Genomic DNA, 14,074 nt, shown 5'->3' on the forward strand with positions numbered 1-14,074 from the left:
TGCTCTGCCACTCTCAAAGCAAAGAAGTTTCTCCTTAAATTCAAGCGAAGCCTCTTGTGTTCTAGACTGCACCCACTGCCCCTTATCCTCCCACTGCTGAGAAGAGCCCAGCCCCATCTTCATGACCACTACCCTTTAGGTATTCATAAGGACTGAGAAGATCCCCTCTCAGTCTTCTCCTTTCCAGGCTAAATAAAAAGCCCCAGGTCTCTCAGCCTCTTCTCATAAAAGGTGCTCCAGTCCCCTCATCACCCTTGCAGCCTTCTCTCCAGTAGTTCCCTGCCCTTCTTGAACTGAAAGAGGACCAGGACACAACTTTGTTTTCCATAAAGAAAAGAGTCCTACCTACCACCACGTCACAGAGTATTTTGTATTTACTTCAGAAGCCTCTCACCCCAGCCATGATCTTACCTAACCTGACTCCCTCAGCCACATTTCACAGGTTCACAGGTAGGAAGGCAACACTGCACACTGCTGCAAGACACAACCTATCAACAGGGCCAGCAGTGCCCGTCTCCCCCAGGCTGGGCGGTAAGAAGTTCAGAACTGCTGAGCAGGCTCTTGCCTGGCAGCAGAGCATGTTTGCCACAGGGCAAGCAAATACATTAGCCTCCTTTTTGCACAGATTTTTCCTAAGCACAAGGCTTTCGGTTACAGCTTGCTGGATTAGAGGCAGAAAGCTCTTCCCACGCGTTCAGGACACATAGCAGGAGAGATGCCCTCCGAGATGTGGCTGTCCTGCTGCTGCAGAAGCTGCAGGAAACGCTTCTGAGGGTCACCTACATGATCTTTTCACATCCAAACACATTCTGCAGCTGTCACTTGGCACTTCCTTAGGGAGCTGCTAGGATTGCCCTGTGGGCTGGGATTTTGGTTAATTAATTTGAGCTGGTGGCTCCTCCATAATGACAAAACAAAGCCAGAATGCATTTGGCTAGTGAAACACACACAGTCTCACACCCCCTGTCTGCCCTGCCTATGGATCTGTTTGATATTCACCAGGCTGGGAGCAAAGCAGCAAGTGCTGACTGCTTTGGTATATACTGGGCCTGTTACAATAAACCCCCCGCCACTGCCTGCAATATTTTGCAAGGGATTAGTTCATCAAAACCCCATTTAACCAGTAGCAGCCTATCTGCAGTGCCTCTCTAACCACCACTGACTGCCAAGAAAATGTACTCAGAAACAAAATGTTCCTCATCCTGTATCTGCAACCCCATTTAATCACTCCAAGACTCTAAATGTGATGTCTCAAGTGGTGGTTGGGGTCATCATCACAAACATCAGGTGAAATACATTAGAGCTGCATGTAAATACACCCATAAATGCCAGGCAATAAAGGAGAAACCCAGGAATACACAATAAAAGTGCTCAGCCAGGTTGTGCTCAGCTATCACAGCAATATTTTGAAACTCAATTTAGTCTCTCTAAATAAATTTCAGACAGAGGATTGGCTCAGTTCAACCCCCCAAAATCTCAAGCAGAAATACACAATAAATAGATTAGAAATGGACCAACACTTTAAATGTTTGCTTTAATTGACTCAGCAGAGAACCAGCTGCCACAGGTCAAGCTCTTTCCCATGCACTCACGAGCTTGCTGTATCTGTGTTCTGGTGCACAAACTGCATAGCCAAAACTCCTCAGTCTGAGCACTGCCCGAACTTTTGCTGCCCCCTTTTTTTTTCCCCTTGAGGGTTTTCCAGCACTTTTCACTCAATGATGAGTAGGACTTTGTGGTTCAAAGGCACAAGGTCCTTAAAACAATGCAGACAAGCCCAGCTTCTTTCTCCCCAATGTGTAAAATTCTAATTGCAGCGTTGTTTATGTCTTGAGGGACTGATGACAACATCAGCATCTGACGCACAACTGCTCACAACTGCCAGTGGAGTTGCTTTTTTGCTTCAGACAGTGTGAGAGGCACAGAGCTGCGTAAAATAGAGCCCCAAACACACTCATCTCTGCTTCCTGCTGCAATAGCTGCATCTACGGCCTGATTAGTGCACATCAATCAAGCTTAACAATCCATACAGCTTATCCCTCAGCTTGCCTCATATACAGCTATATATAGTGACAACACATCAGCTCCCAATGGTCGCTGCCTGTGAAGATAACCAGCATCAAGTAAGCCACAATTCATCCACTGGAGTCTGGGAATCATCAACTCCTTAAGAGTTTCAAGCACCACATTCAGCAAGGCACACTGAGAGACCTGGGGCTGTTTAGCCTGGAGAAGAGAAGGTTGAGAGAGGATCTTATCAACATCTATTAATATCTGAGGGGTGGATGCCAAGATGAAGGTGCCAGGCTCTTTTTGGTGGTGCCCAATGATAGGACAAGAAACAAAGGGTACAAGCTAGAACACAGGAGGTTTCACTTAAACTTAAGGAGAAACTTCTTTACTTTGAGGGTGCTGAAGCCCTGAAGCAGGCTCCTCAGAGATTGTGAAGTCTCCTCCTCTGGAGACATTCATAACCTGCCTGGATATGCTCCTGTGTGACCTACCCTTGGTGATCCTACCCATGGCAGTGGGGTTGGATTCGATGATCTCTAGAGATCCCTTCCAACTCCTAACGTTCTGATTCTGTGCGCCCCATTTCTCTTACCAGCATCAACTCTTCTTCCCCTGAAATGAGACTGAAGTGGGTACAGCTGCAAGCCCCATTTGCCAAGTGATTTTGTCCATCAGCTGTTTACTTAAAATACAGAGCACAAAATGGGATGGATAGAAATTTATTCATCAAACTTTTATTTGTCTATAAATTCAGTATATGAAACCTCATTAGCCTGTCAGTCCACAACTGCCAAAATGTTATTTCCAAAGCAATTCTGCAGGCTTTGGATCACAGATTCATGGAATGGTTTAGGTTGGAAGGGACCTTAAAGATCATCTAGCTCCAACCCCACTGTCATGGGCAGGGACACCTTCCACTAGACCAGGTCGCTCAAGGCCTCATCCAGCCTGGCCCTGAACATTTACAAGGAGGGGGAAGAATCACCTTTAGTAAAAGGGGAAGTAAAAGAGAAGTTTTAATGACCAGGATTTACATCTTTATTTTCAGTTAACTGTCTGCTTTAGGACAGCAACAGACGGTTTGCATCAAGCAGCTGGAATGCAGGAGGAGGGTCTGGCTGTGCATGTATTCTGCTAAGCAGCAGTGAATAACTGCTCTTCTAGCAAAATCTCATTATTTACAGGACTGGCATGGATAAAACCACAATAATAATGCCAATCTATAGGGAATATAAAAGAGCCTAATCTCCATCAGACAACAGAGGAGGCATTCTGTGTGTGTGGTAAGCACCGCGTGTAATCATTGGATTAGGTGCAGTAGAAACGCTTTCCTACCCAGGAGTTCACAGGGCATCAACCTCCCCAACAGCTGAGGTCAAGAGTTTTAAATCTTCCCCTGAACTGCATTTTTACAAACATGTTCCCTGTTAGACATAAATGAAACACAACTCTGAGAAATCTCATGCTTATGCCAGGTGTAGAGCTGCTCGAGAACCTGCCCTCAGCCCTGCTCCTCTGTCACGTTCCCATGGAAATGAAGCAACAGAAAATTCCTGAACAGATCATAGTATAAAAAAAACCCAAACACACCATCTTTATCTATATCTGTATTTAAAAACAAACAAACCAAAAAGACCCCAAACAAACAAAAAAAGACCCCACTACCAACAAAAAAACAACACCCACAGCAACCTCCTCCCCCAAAATCCTCTTGGAGAGCCTCAGCATTTTCACTTTAAATATGGCCCAATCTGTGAAGTGTGGTTCTGGTAACTGCAAAGGAAGGAGAATCCTGAAGTCCCAATAGTTTTCAATTCACTTATGAAGCTTCAGTTTGCTCTAAACCAGTTAATCTCCCCTAGGCATCAAAGCCCATACTGGAGTTTCCCACAAAGATTTCATGAATTAGTGAAAACAACAGAAATTAAGTGGTGTCACTGTGTCTGCGTGGTATTGATTTAACACACAGGCTCAATAATGAGTTATTCAGAGTAACTGCAAGCCTCAGCATATCCACTCTGCAAAGCAATTGTTCACTCTTCTCTCCACAGTAATACAGGGTTTGGTGAAAACATCCTCCCTTGAACTTAAACCTCCCTTTGCTGAATCCTGTGTCACTTCTTGGTTGATTTATTGGTTGTTGACTCCATTCAGCCAGCAATTTTTAGAAAGGCATAATTTGTATTTACCAGGTTGCATTCTTTGTCATCTGCTGTGAGCCCTGAGCTAATCAGGTGGAATATTCAGATAAATTTCAAAGTATTTCTCTATAGATAAACCCAGCAGAGATCTAACCTCCTTCACGTTTGGCTAGCAGTGATCCAACAGCAGCTGTATGATAAAAGCAGCTCCCTGCAACTATATTTTCCTGATTATAAAGCACAGCATTTCTTCAAGTTCCCCTGAAGGAATTTTGCTGCACAGTAACTTCGTTAAAGAGAAGGATTTATGCAAGCAGCCTGACAACAGCAAAGTTCAGAGCAAGCCTACCACTAAGCACCACCACCATGTCAGCACTGGGAAGAGCACAGAGGCAGAGCTCCATGCCAAGATGTCACTTCAGCAGCACAGAGCTGTCACAGTAACAGCTCTATTGGACCTTAACCTCCTCTTTTTCACCTGTCCCATAAAGGAAGCATATAATTCTCTCTGGATTAGATGAGATTAAATGTCTCTGGCTAATCAGCAGGCTCAAGTCTGTTGCATACCTGCAAGTGTTCACTTACAAGTTTTGATGAGTGGTTAGCACAGCAACCAGACTGGTATCTTGGAAAAGCAACAGAAGGTTTTGCTTTTAAAATAGAAGGGAAATGTAAACCAGAAAGGATTTTAAAGCACACATCTGCCTAACTGATTCAGAGGTTTGCTGTGCCTTGGCTGAATCTCTAGGCTAGTCTCCCATTACTTCAGACTCCTGGCCCACGACATGAGTCAGAAAAATCATTTTGTCCTTAGCTCTCTCAAAACCTTCCCTTGAAAACATTCCTTAAGCTCTTTGCCTTACTCTTCAAAATTATCCAAGACTACTGCCAGTGTTTACAAGCTGTGACTCTTGTAAGAGTCACCCTGTGAGCTCAGGAAATCAAAACAGGGCTTAAAAAAACTGCAGAGATTTTGTGCTGTACCTCAGGTAGCAGTGAAATGCACCACGCACCTAAACCACATCAACTCAGTTTGTTGCTTATACAAATCAGCAAGAGTACAAGAACGGTTGAGTGATAACTATCCCCAAAAGACAGCTAAACCAGAGTTGTTCTTGCTCCTCTCTGTTGCTGGGTAAAAATACTGTTCTTCGAAAGCTTGCTGCTATCTCTAGCAGACTTTTATAACTTTCTGCCTAATTAACTTGCTCTGTCACTCCACAGCATCTTCCTTTGCTTTATCGCTCAATTGCTTGCACTCCAGCACTGTTTGGAGCTGCTGGGTTATTTACAGCAGCTGCAAGATTTGGAATGTGATTTGTACAAAGGACAATTCACAGAAAAACTTGCATTGCACTAGGTACTATTCCTGCTCCCTGGAGAAGCAGATATTTAATTCCCAGAACAGCAAATCCCTTAATCTGAGCAAACCTAGATATTGAGCTGGAATCTAAAACATAACAAGTAGAAGATAACAATGTCTTCACCTTTGGAGTTGTGATTAATAAAAATGCTGCCCCAAATGCATAGTTCAAATCCTGTAATTCAATACTGCAGAGAGAAACTTTAGGTTAGAAGAAGCATTTGGATTAACAAATCTGTCAGCTCACCAGACAAGCCACACGAGTCGTGCACTCACCCTCGACACCGGGGAGGATACTCACCATCTCAGAGCGATTTTGATGGGGGTAGTAAGGCATGACGTGAAGAGGTCAGCTGGCAGATCAGGGATCATGGGCAGCAGCTCGTTGGCCTCACAGGCTGCCAGCTGAATGCAGTTCTTCATAGAGGGTGGCAAAGGCATCTGAGCAAGCGGATGGTTTGGGTTAATCGCAGCTACCTAGGGAGATGAAGGAGAGCACTGGGGGTGAACTCTGTGAAGTTCACTTCTACACCATCTTGAAAATAAGCACTGAAGAGCTGTCAAAGCTCACAGCATCTCTGGATTCAGAGAAGTTGTAGCAGCAGCAGCAGCCAGTTTCAACTCACATATAATTAACAGTATTTAAGTATATTTACCATAACAATACTACAGACCAAACCCAACAACTTGCAACAGACTGAACTGTGATCACCACTTCGGAGTCTTCAGCTCACATCTGCCAGCTTGGAATCAAGCACTGTAGAAGCAAGTTGGGCTAATTATTCTTTCTTTTATATTTAAGCAAAAACCATCCTTCCTGTGGCTCATAACCATTTACCACAGATGGCAGAACAGCTCCAAATGGAAAAATGCAACTCATTTGGCTGTACTAGGCAGCATTTCCTGCCACAGAGGATAAAGACGACTCTTGGTGAGCCAAGAGAATACAGAGCTCCCTTTGGTTCACCTCACACACCTTTCTACTTCTCCAGAGCAAAAAGGTCAAGCTGGAAAATAAGAGGAAATTACCCTGGCTAAGTAGAAGGGCTCTCTTCAAACAAAAAGAGAAAGAGAAACGTGCACTGCCTTCTGCAATGCAAATATTAATGTCTCCACAGATGCATTTATTAATCAATGATTCAGCAAAAGGCTTCAAAGTCCTGATACATGCTACTCTAGATGGAGAAAACATGGTAATTTCTGTTCCAAGCAGTGAATGTTACACTGCAAAGTAACCTTAAAGTAAAGTCTTTGCATCTCAAGATCTAGAACCGTTGTAATAAGGAAGAATTTTCCAAGACTGGACCAGTTTGTATTTAATTTGTCATAATCAGCTGTTTGAAATGCTCAGAACTGAGAGATGTCACTGCAGATTTCATGCTCACCCAGGAGTAATGGGGTGCATTGGTCCGACTGAAAGGGAGGTCAAGCACTGGAACATGCTCCGCAAGGAGGTGGTGGAGTCCCCATCCCTGGAGGTGTTCAAAGAACATGCAGACCTGGCACTTGGGGACATGGTCTGGTGGGCATGGTGGCATTGGGTTGATGTTTGGCCTTAATGATCTTTAAGGTCTTTTCCAACCCAACGGTGATGCTGTTAGAGCATCTGCAGATCAGAAGCACCTGTGCCTGAGCATTCTATAAAGTCTTTCCCTCTATATGCTGTGCATCAATTTCAAGAAAAAGTGGGAAACAGAGGAGACACAGAGGCACATTCAGGGGCTTTTACATCTGAGGGTCAAGTCTGCTGTGAAAGAGAGTTTCTCTGATTCTGACCTGCACTAACACCAACCACTTAACCTGTCCAACCACCAGTCTGCAGAGTGTAAACCACCACATATACCAACGCTCCCATTTTTCACAACCACACTGCTTCTCCTAATTACAATTTTGATTAAGAGGATGATTTTGGAGACTATTAATTCACAGAACAAAACCCACAGACCATCTTTCTGGTGCCTTTCTGAAACAGCTCAGTGAAATAAACACCTCAGTCAACCAAAGTTTTGATCTCTGGTACTGAAAGGTTCTTAAAGGAAGAGGTGAGAAGAAAAATAAAAAGGCACCATGTGGGTCTTCATTTCCTTTCATGTAAGAGCTGGAAAGCAAAGAGCCATCAAAGTGATCTATGTGCTGCTACCCAAGTTAACAGAACATTCTTCTAAAGACCAACACTTCAGCCACTTTCACCTGAGTAAGGTGACACAGTTGACTAACAAACTCATTCCTTCCCATCTTTACATGTCAAACACTCTGTCCATCTGAGGAGGAAACCCATTTGGTGTCTCAGAAGGGTCAATGGCAAACAGAATACTCATGTTACAAACCCAGAGCCTGGCACAATCACAGACTCATAGATTCATAGAATGGTTTGGGTTGAAAGGGATTTTAAAGATCATGCCATTCCAATGCCCCTGCCACGGGCAGGGACGCCTCCTATGAGTACAGATTGCTTAAGGCCTCATCCAACCTGGCCTTGAACCCCTCCAGGGAGGGGACATCCATGACCTCCCTGGGCAACCTGTTCCAGTGTGTCACCACCATCACTGTAAATAATTTCTTCCTCACCTCCAGTTTAAATCTCCCCTCCTCAAGCTTCAATCTATTCCCTCTTGTCCTATCACTGCAAGCCCTCCCTTCCTGGCTTTCTTGTAGGTCCCTTTCAGCTACTGGAAGGCCACTATAAGGTCTCCCACAGAGACTTCTCCAGGCTGAACAGCCTCAGCTCTCTCAGCTTCTCCTGTCTAGCAAAGCAACCTGATAAGCAACAGCTAAGTTTCAGATGGTATTTCATGCATTCCTATTAGGTTTTTTTAATTCTTTAAACATTTCTTTTCTATTCTAATCCCAGAGGCAGCAGTGACACACACTTTGGCTTTCCCAAGTTGTTCACATGAACTAAGACTTGTCCTTGCTCTCAGGTGAGTCGTGCAGCTTTCAGCACAGAGTCATGCCACACCTTGGGTGGAAACAAAGCTACCCTCAAGTCATTGCTTGTCCTCTAGTGATATTTACTCTCAGTAACGCTTAAGCTGCATGCTAGTAGCAAAACAACAACAAAAAAAGCAAATTAAAATACTGAAAAATCTTTCATTTGAGGAGAAAGGCATGAGGGAGTGTGGAAAAGCATTAGGTCTTCACAGATGCATAAATATAAAGCAAACTGCTTAGCTATGGCTATCCGTTTCCTAGAGGACTTGCCCTCTGGGCAGCCTCATAAGTGGGCTCTGTAGGTGGGAAGTACATTTAGATGGATTTTCTGCTTTCTGAGTAGTGTGTGAGTAGTGTAAAATCCTTGACATTCATCATGGTCTGGTAGTGAGTTACACCCTCAGTTTTGACAGGGAAGTAGTTCATACTCCAAGACCTGCTCAACTCTTGGCTTCCACAGAGTAAGAAGCTGTGACACAGGCAGAGTAAATGTTTATCCATTAGGAGATGAACTAATAGCAACCATAAAATGAACATAAACCACCAGCTAGCAATTACAGATCTTGTCAGACTTCTAAGCACAATGACAGAGCAAAACATTTTTACAAGTAAAAGAAAATGGAGGGGGGAAAAAAGCCACAGAAGCGGGTCAAGTAAAGCCCACTCTGAACACTTATTTTTGCATCCTTAGAACATCCACTGAAGTCACACTTCCTAGACTGCTTGCTTACCTCATCAATATAACTTTTTTATGAGGGCAAGATATGGAATAAGTGGAAGGTTAAAGAAAGATAAAAAAGCATGAACTGGAAAAATTATACTCACAAGTGTAAGGACAGCAAACCACGTGAAGCTCCTACCTTATGCAAAAGGTTATCAGAATGATCAATATGCATTTACCTACAGTCTTTAACTGGGTTTTTCCTGTAAACAAGCAATCAGATGTAGACCTTGCAGCAGGTCATGACTAGTTCACTTCTTTCAGCAGTAGGACATTCTCAAGGCAAAGAGATGCCTGTTTTCCTGTGTAAGGCTTGAAAGTAAAAAATGCCTTGCTAGCCACGGAGCACTTCTTGTGTTGCCTGTTGTTCTTTCAGGGTGACTGGCAATCCACAGACTTTCAGACAAAAAACAGTGAGAATATAGCCTTGGACCACAGCCTGTTTAGTGTTACAGGCTGTGGGAGCTGGGGTTCTTCAGCCTGGAGAAGAGAAGGCTCCAAAGAGACTTTAGAGCAGCCTTCCAGTACCTGCAGGGAGCTATAAGAAGGCTGCAGAGGGACTGTTTCCAAAGGCCTGGAGTGATAAGACAAGGGGCAATGGTTTGACATTAGAGAAGAGGAGATTTGGATTGGATGTTAGGAACAAGTTCTGCACCATGAGGGTGGAGGAACACTGAAACAGATTGCCTAGGGAGGCAGTTGAGGCTCCATCCCTGCAGATAATCAAGATCAGGCTCGACAAGGCTCTGAGCAACCTGATCTAGTAGAGGATATCCCTGCTGACTGCAGCAGGGGTTGGACTAGATGACCTTTGGAGGTCCCTTCCAACCCAAACCATTCTATGATTCTATATTCCTTGATCAATTATACTGAAATATGTCATCATTCCTGTAAGATGGTGGCAATTAATTTGTTCTGAAAACAAATTACAGCTGCTGCAGGAGCACTGAGCTTTGCTCCTTGCCAGTGCTGTGTCCATCTGGAGAAAAGCTAATGGATTGCAGGTATTGCTGCCTGTAATTAAGGGAAGGGGAAGCAACAGATGGATTTTAAACCACTGTTACTGAAAACATTTATGTACTTATATAATTTGACTGAGGAAAAAAAGCACTTGATGAGAAACAAGGACTGGGAGAGAAAACCAAGCCCTTTTTGAATTAACAGACGTGTTCAAGGTAAACTTTGTGGAGGAACTCTGCCCCAAGACTGGAGCTAGGAGTTGTTATCTGAAGTGTTGACGACCAGACCTGCCAGCTCCACACAACCCCTGCTGTGAACATCCTCTTCCCAAGTGGAAGGCATTAATGCAGCTCCAGAAGAGGAGATGTTCCTCTCTCCCAGCAGATGGTGGGTTAGAAAAAAATTCTCCTCCCAGACATGCTGCTGGTGCCAGATCCCATTCTGCTGTGCTGTCGTTAAGCTAAGTTGGGTGTTTTTTTTTTTTTGAGAATGAATGTTGAAGATGGAAAAATAAAAACTGTGAGTCCTCAGCTCCAATTAGGGCTACTTAGTCATGTACCCTGCTGGAGGGGAAAACGAGCAGGCACTCCCACCACAACACCCACCTCCTCCACAGGCAGAGAACAAAACCAGTCAGAATGCAGCTGTGAAGGGTGCACGCTGCTCAAAAATTCAAACTGCAAAGTAGAAACCCAAAAGTTTTGTCTTATGCAGTAAAGTAAAGATCTAGGAGAGGCCTTTCAGCCTTTGCTTCTCTCTCTACAGCTCCAATGTGGCCGCAAGACTGCAGACCTTTGCTGTATGAAACAGGGATTAGTCAGAGGAAACACAATGTCACAATTACCCAGAAAATTAATCAGAACTAACGAGCCTACTGCTTTATCATTGTTAGCACAGCACACTTAAAGTGCCTGCTTAATTCTCCAGAATTACACTGTATTTATATGCACTCACAGAATCATCAGAGCCAGCTAATTAGATGATTAAGAGCACCCAGAGCCATTCCTTCCACTACATGTTTTGAGCAGAGCTCCTAGCTCAGGGCAGGCACAGCCAGGACACTGCTGCTCTGCAGACACCAAGTCTTTGGGGAAGGGAAACCAATAGAATCATAGAATTGTTAGGGTTGGAAGGGACCTCAAGAATCACCTAGTTCCAGAGCTCTGCCATCCTCACAGTAAAGAAATTCCTTCTCATGTTTAGATGGAACTTTCTATGCTCACATTGTTGCCCATTACCTCTTGTCCTGTCACTGGGGACCATTGAGAAGAGTCCATCTCCATCTTCCTGAAACCCACCATCAAGTGACAAAATTATCTCTGCCCATTCCTCATCCCACCAAAACCCAGTTGCACCTCAAGTGGCTCTGGCATCTCCAGACCTAGGTCTTCTGTCTCACCTTCACCTCCCTCAGAGAAGCAGTCTTGCTGAAGATAAAAAATAGCTTCCATTGCAATTTGTCCACCAGGATAAGACAGGAGAGATTCCTGCCCCTGGCAAAGAGTCTTCTTATTGAAACCAGTATCCTCTTTCTACCTACACAGCTCTTCACTCCCAGCCCTGTATTTACTAACAAAAGGCCAAAACCTAAAAAGCATTTACTATTCAAGTGCTATTTTGGAGGCAGCTCTCTCCAGAAGACAATGTCCCATGCAGTGCTACATTATCTCTTCTCAGGTAGCTCTGAGAAGCTGCTTTTCTATCACTCCCAAGCTATCATTTCTTTTTGTGCTTCCTCTTTTTGGAGGCTGAATAAGATTTAGATTTTACTTTAAGGGAGAGCAGCAGCCTTTATATTCCATGAACAATATAATGGGGCTGCAGAGATACCTAGAAATACCTTGTACTTAATTTTTATGTCTCTGGTGGAAGTATGCATAATCTGATGGCACCTGGAAGTGCTCTGTGCTATCCAAAAAAGGGATTTGGGGGGGGAAAAAAAACCCCAAACCCAACCAGCTATAGCTTCCCTCAGTCTTTCCACCAAGAGATTTAAGAGCCCAACAAGCTCCTCTAATCTCCTTTCAGTAAAATGAGCTAACAATTATCTTGATCACTCTTAGCAGCCCCTCTTGTGCACTGGTTCCAGCTTTACTTCACTTTCCATCAATTTGAACAATTCAGTTATTTCTAGTGTTCCAAATGAATTCTAATTCATGCTTTGTATGGCACTGTAAGCACTTCTCTGTCACCAAGTCTTCTGCTTTCTATTAACAATAAGCAGTTATCTCAGTAAGTCATCAGCAGCTAATGAAATCTAAAGACACAGAATGGAAAGCTGACATAGAAGCCTGAAAGCATTTTCATAATCAAATCAACTGGTGAGATTTTAACCTGTGTTGCAAAGAGGGGAAAAAAGAACACTAAATTAGTTTTCCCACCTCACATATTTCACAGAAGAAACTAAAATTTAAAAAAGTAGAGCAAAAAAGGATTTAATCTTTTTGTTGGAATAAAGACTCAGGGTGCTACTTGCGCTCATCATTCTCTTTGTAAGCAACCCTTGTCCAGTCTGGAAGGTAAAGTTATAGTCATTTTTTACCTGCTTAGGATCAGAATGAGGAAAACAAAGGAAAAATCCTAGGATGCCTTAGGTTGGAAGGGACCTTAGAGATCATCTACTCCAACCTCCTTTCTATGGGTAGGGACACCTCCCACCTACATTCAGCTGCTCAAGGCCTCATCCAAACTGGCCTTGAACACCCCCAGGGAGGAGGCATCCACATCCTCCCTGGGCAACCTATTCCAGAGTCTCATCACCCTTTTACTGAAGAACTTCTTCCTAGGATACAGTCTAAACCTACTCTCCCTCAGCTTAAAATCATTCCCCCTTGTCCAACAGCTAGACACCCTTCTGAAAAGTCCCCCTGCAGCCTCCCTGTAAGGCTCTGAAAAATATCACAATGAAAGCCACAAGCTGCTAGGACAACTTGGAAAAGGACAACATAATACGGCCACCAGACATTTTCCTTGGCTATAAAAGAAGGTAACCTTCAAAAAGTATCTATTACCAATACTACTGATCTGTGTCTTGCAGCCTCATGTTCTTTCCAAGCCTCAGACTTCGGGAAGTTTCTTCTCTGTACAAAATATGGCATTATCACTGGTTGAAGAGAATTAATAATGAAACAACCCACACATCTCAAGCTATTAGACTGGTTTCTGTCAGGAGAATGGAACTTCCATCTGCCAAAACAGCCACCACAAAAGCATCTCCAGAAACTGGAAAGCAGAATGAAAGGGATTATAGGCTGGAATACTGTTAATAGCTGCTTGAAGGATTTGTGACAGTTGGTTGCCTGATTAATTAATAATCCTTCCATGAAGTTTGGGGGGTTTAAAAGAGTGCCTTCAAACTGTGAGAGTGAAAGAAGTTAACCTTTAAAAAATGTGCTCCCTGTGTAAGCTAAAGCTAGCAGGAATGTCTGGCAGTGGGGAGTCTGGCCATCCCATGGTGAGTCTTGACTTCTTACCTTCCACTTTGCATTTCAGAGCTACTTCAATAAATGAGTTACTATTTACATTTGCAGCAAAGGACAGCTTTTCATTAGCAAGTCACTCAACTCGAGCACTCTGTGAACTGAAACCACCACAGTCACAACCCCTCTGTGTATCAGGCTTGGTTTATTTTGGTTTGCATTTTCACAGGCACAAAACCCCAACTGCATCCAAACACATCCCCAGATGCTAGACTTTTGCAATGAAAATAAATATGTCTAGTTCACCTCAGCATTTATCTCAGCTAAAAAGACCATTAGGGCACAAATTGACTCTATTAACATTACCATTTAATTAGTGCTTGTATTAAAAATTGTTCCAAGTTTAATAGGATAGTTCTCCCTGAACCAGAAAGATTGGAGCGGCAAAATTATTTGCTAATTAATTTGCTTTCCACTGTCGTTCCAAGCATAATTTTAAGCTGCACGTAGCAAAGCAAGGCTTGGA

The 14,074-nt window shown here is 43.6% G+C and overlaps 1 protein-coding gene across 2 annotated transcripts in view; it reads right to left on the reverse strand.

The window, feature by feature from the left end:
- Window positions 1-14,074, reverse strand: part of RPTOR (regulatory associated protein of MTOR complex 1) — a 178,123-nt gene that overhangs the window by 112,617 nt on the left and 51,432 nt on the right. For both annotated transcript variants that reach the window (XM_068151258.1, XM_068151257.1), the window contains exon 6: window positions 5,819-5,994. In XM_068151258.1, coding sequence (XP_068007359.1) covers window positions 5,819-5,994 — 176 coding nt within the window. The remainder of the gene's footprint in view (window positions 1-5,818; window positions 5,995-14,074) is intronic.

Source organism: Melanerpes formicivorus, unplaced genomic scaffold (assembly GCF_026170545.1).
Source record: "Melanerpes formicivorus ecotype bairdi unplaced genomic scaffold, bMelFor1.0.p_v2 SCAF_21, whole genome shotgun sequence".
Classification (NCBI taxonomy): Eukaryota; Metazoa; Chordata; class Aves; order Piciformes; family Picidae; genus Melanerpes; species Melanerpes formicivorus.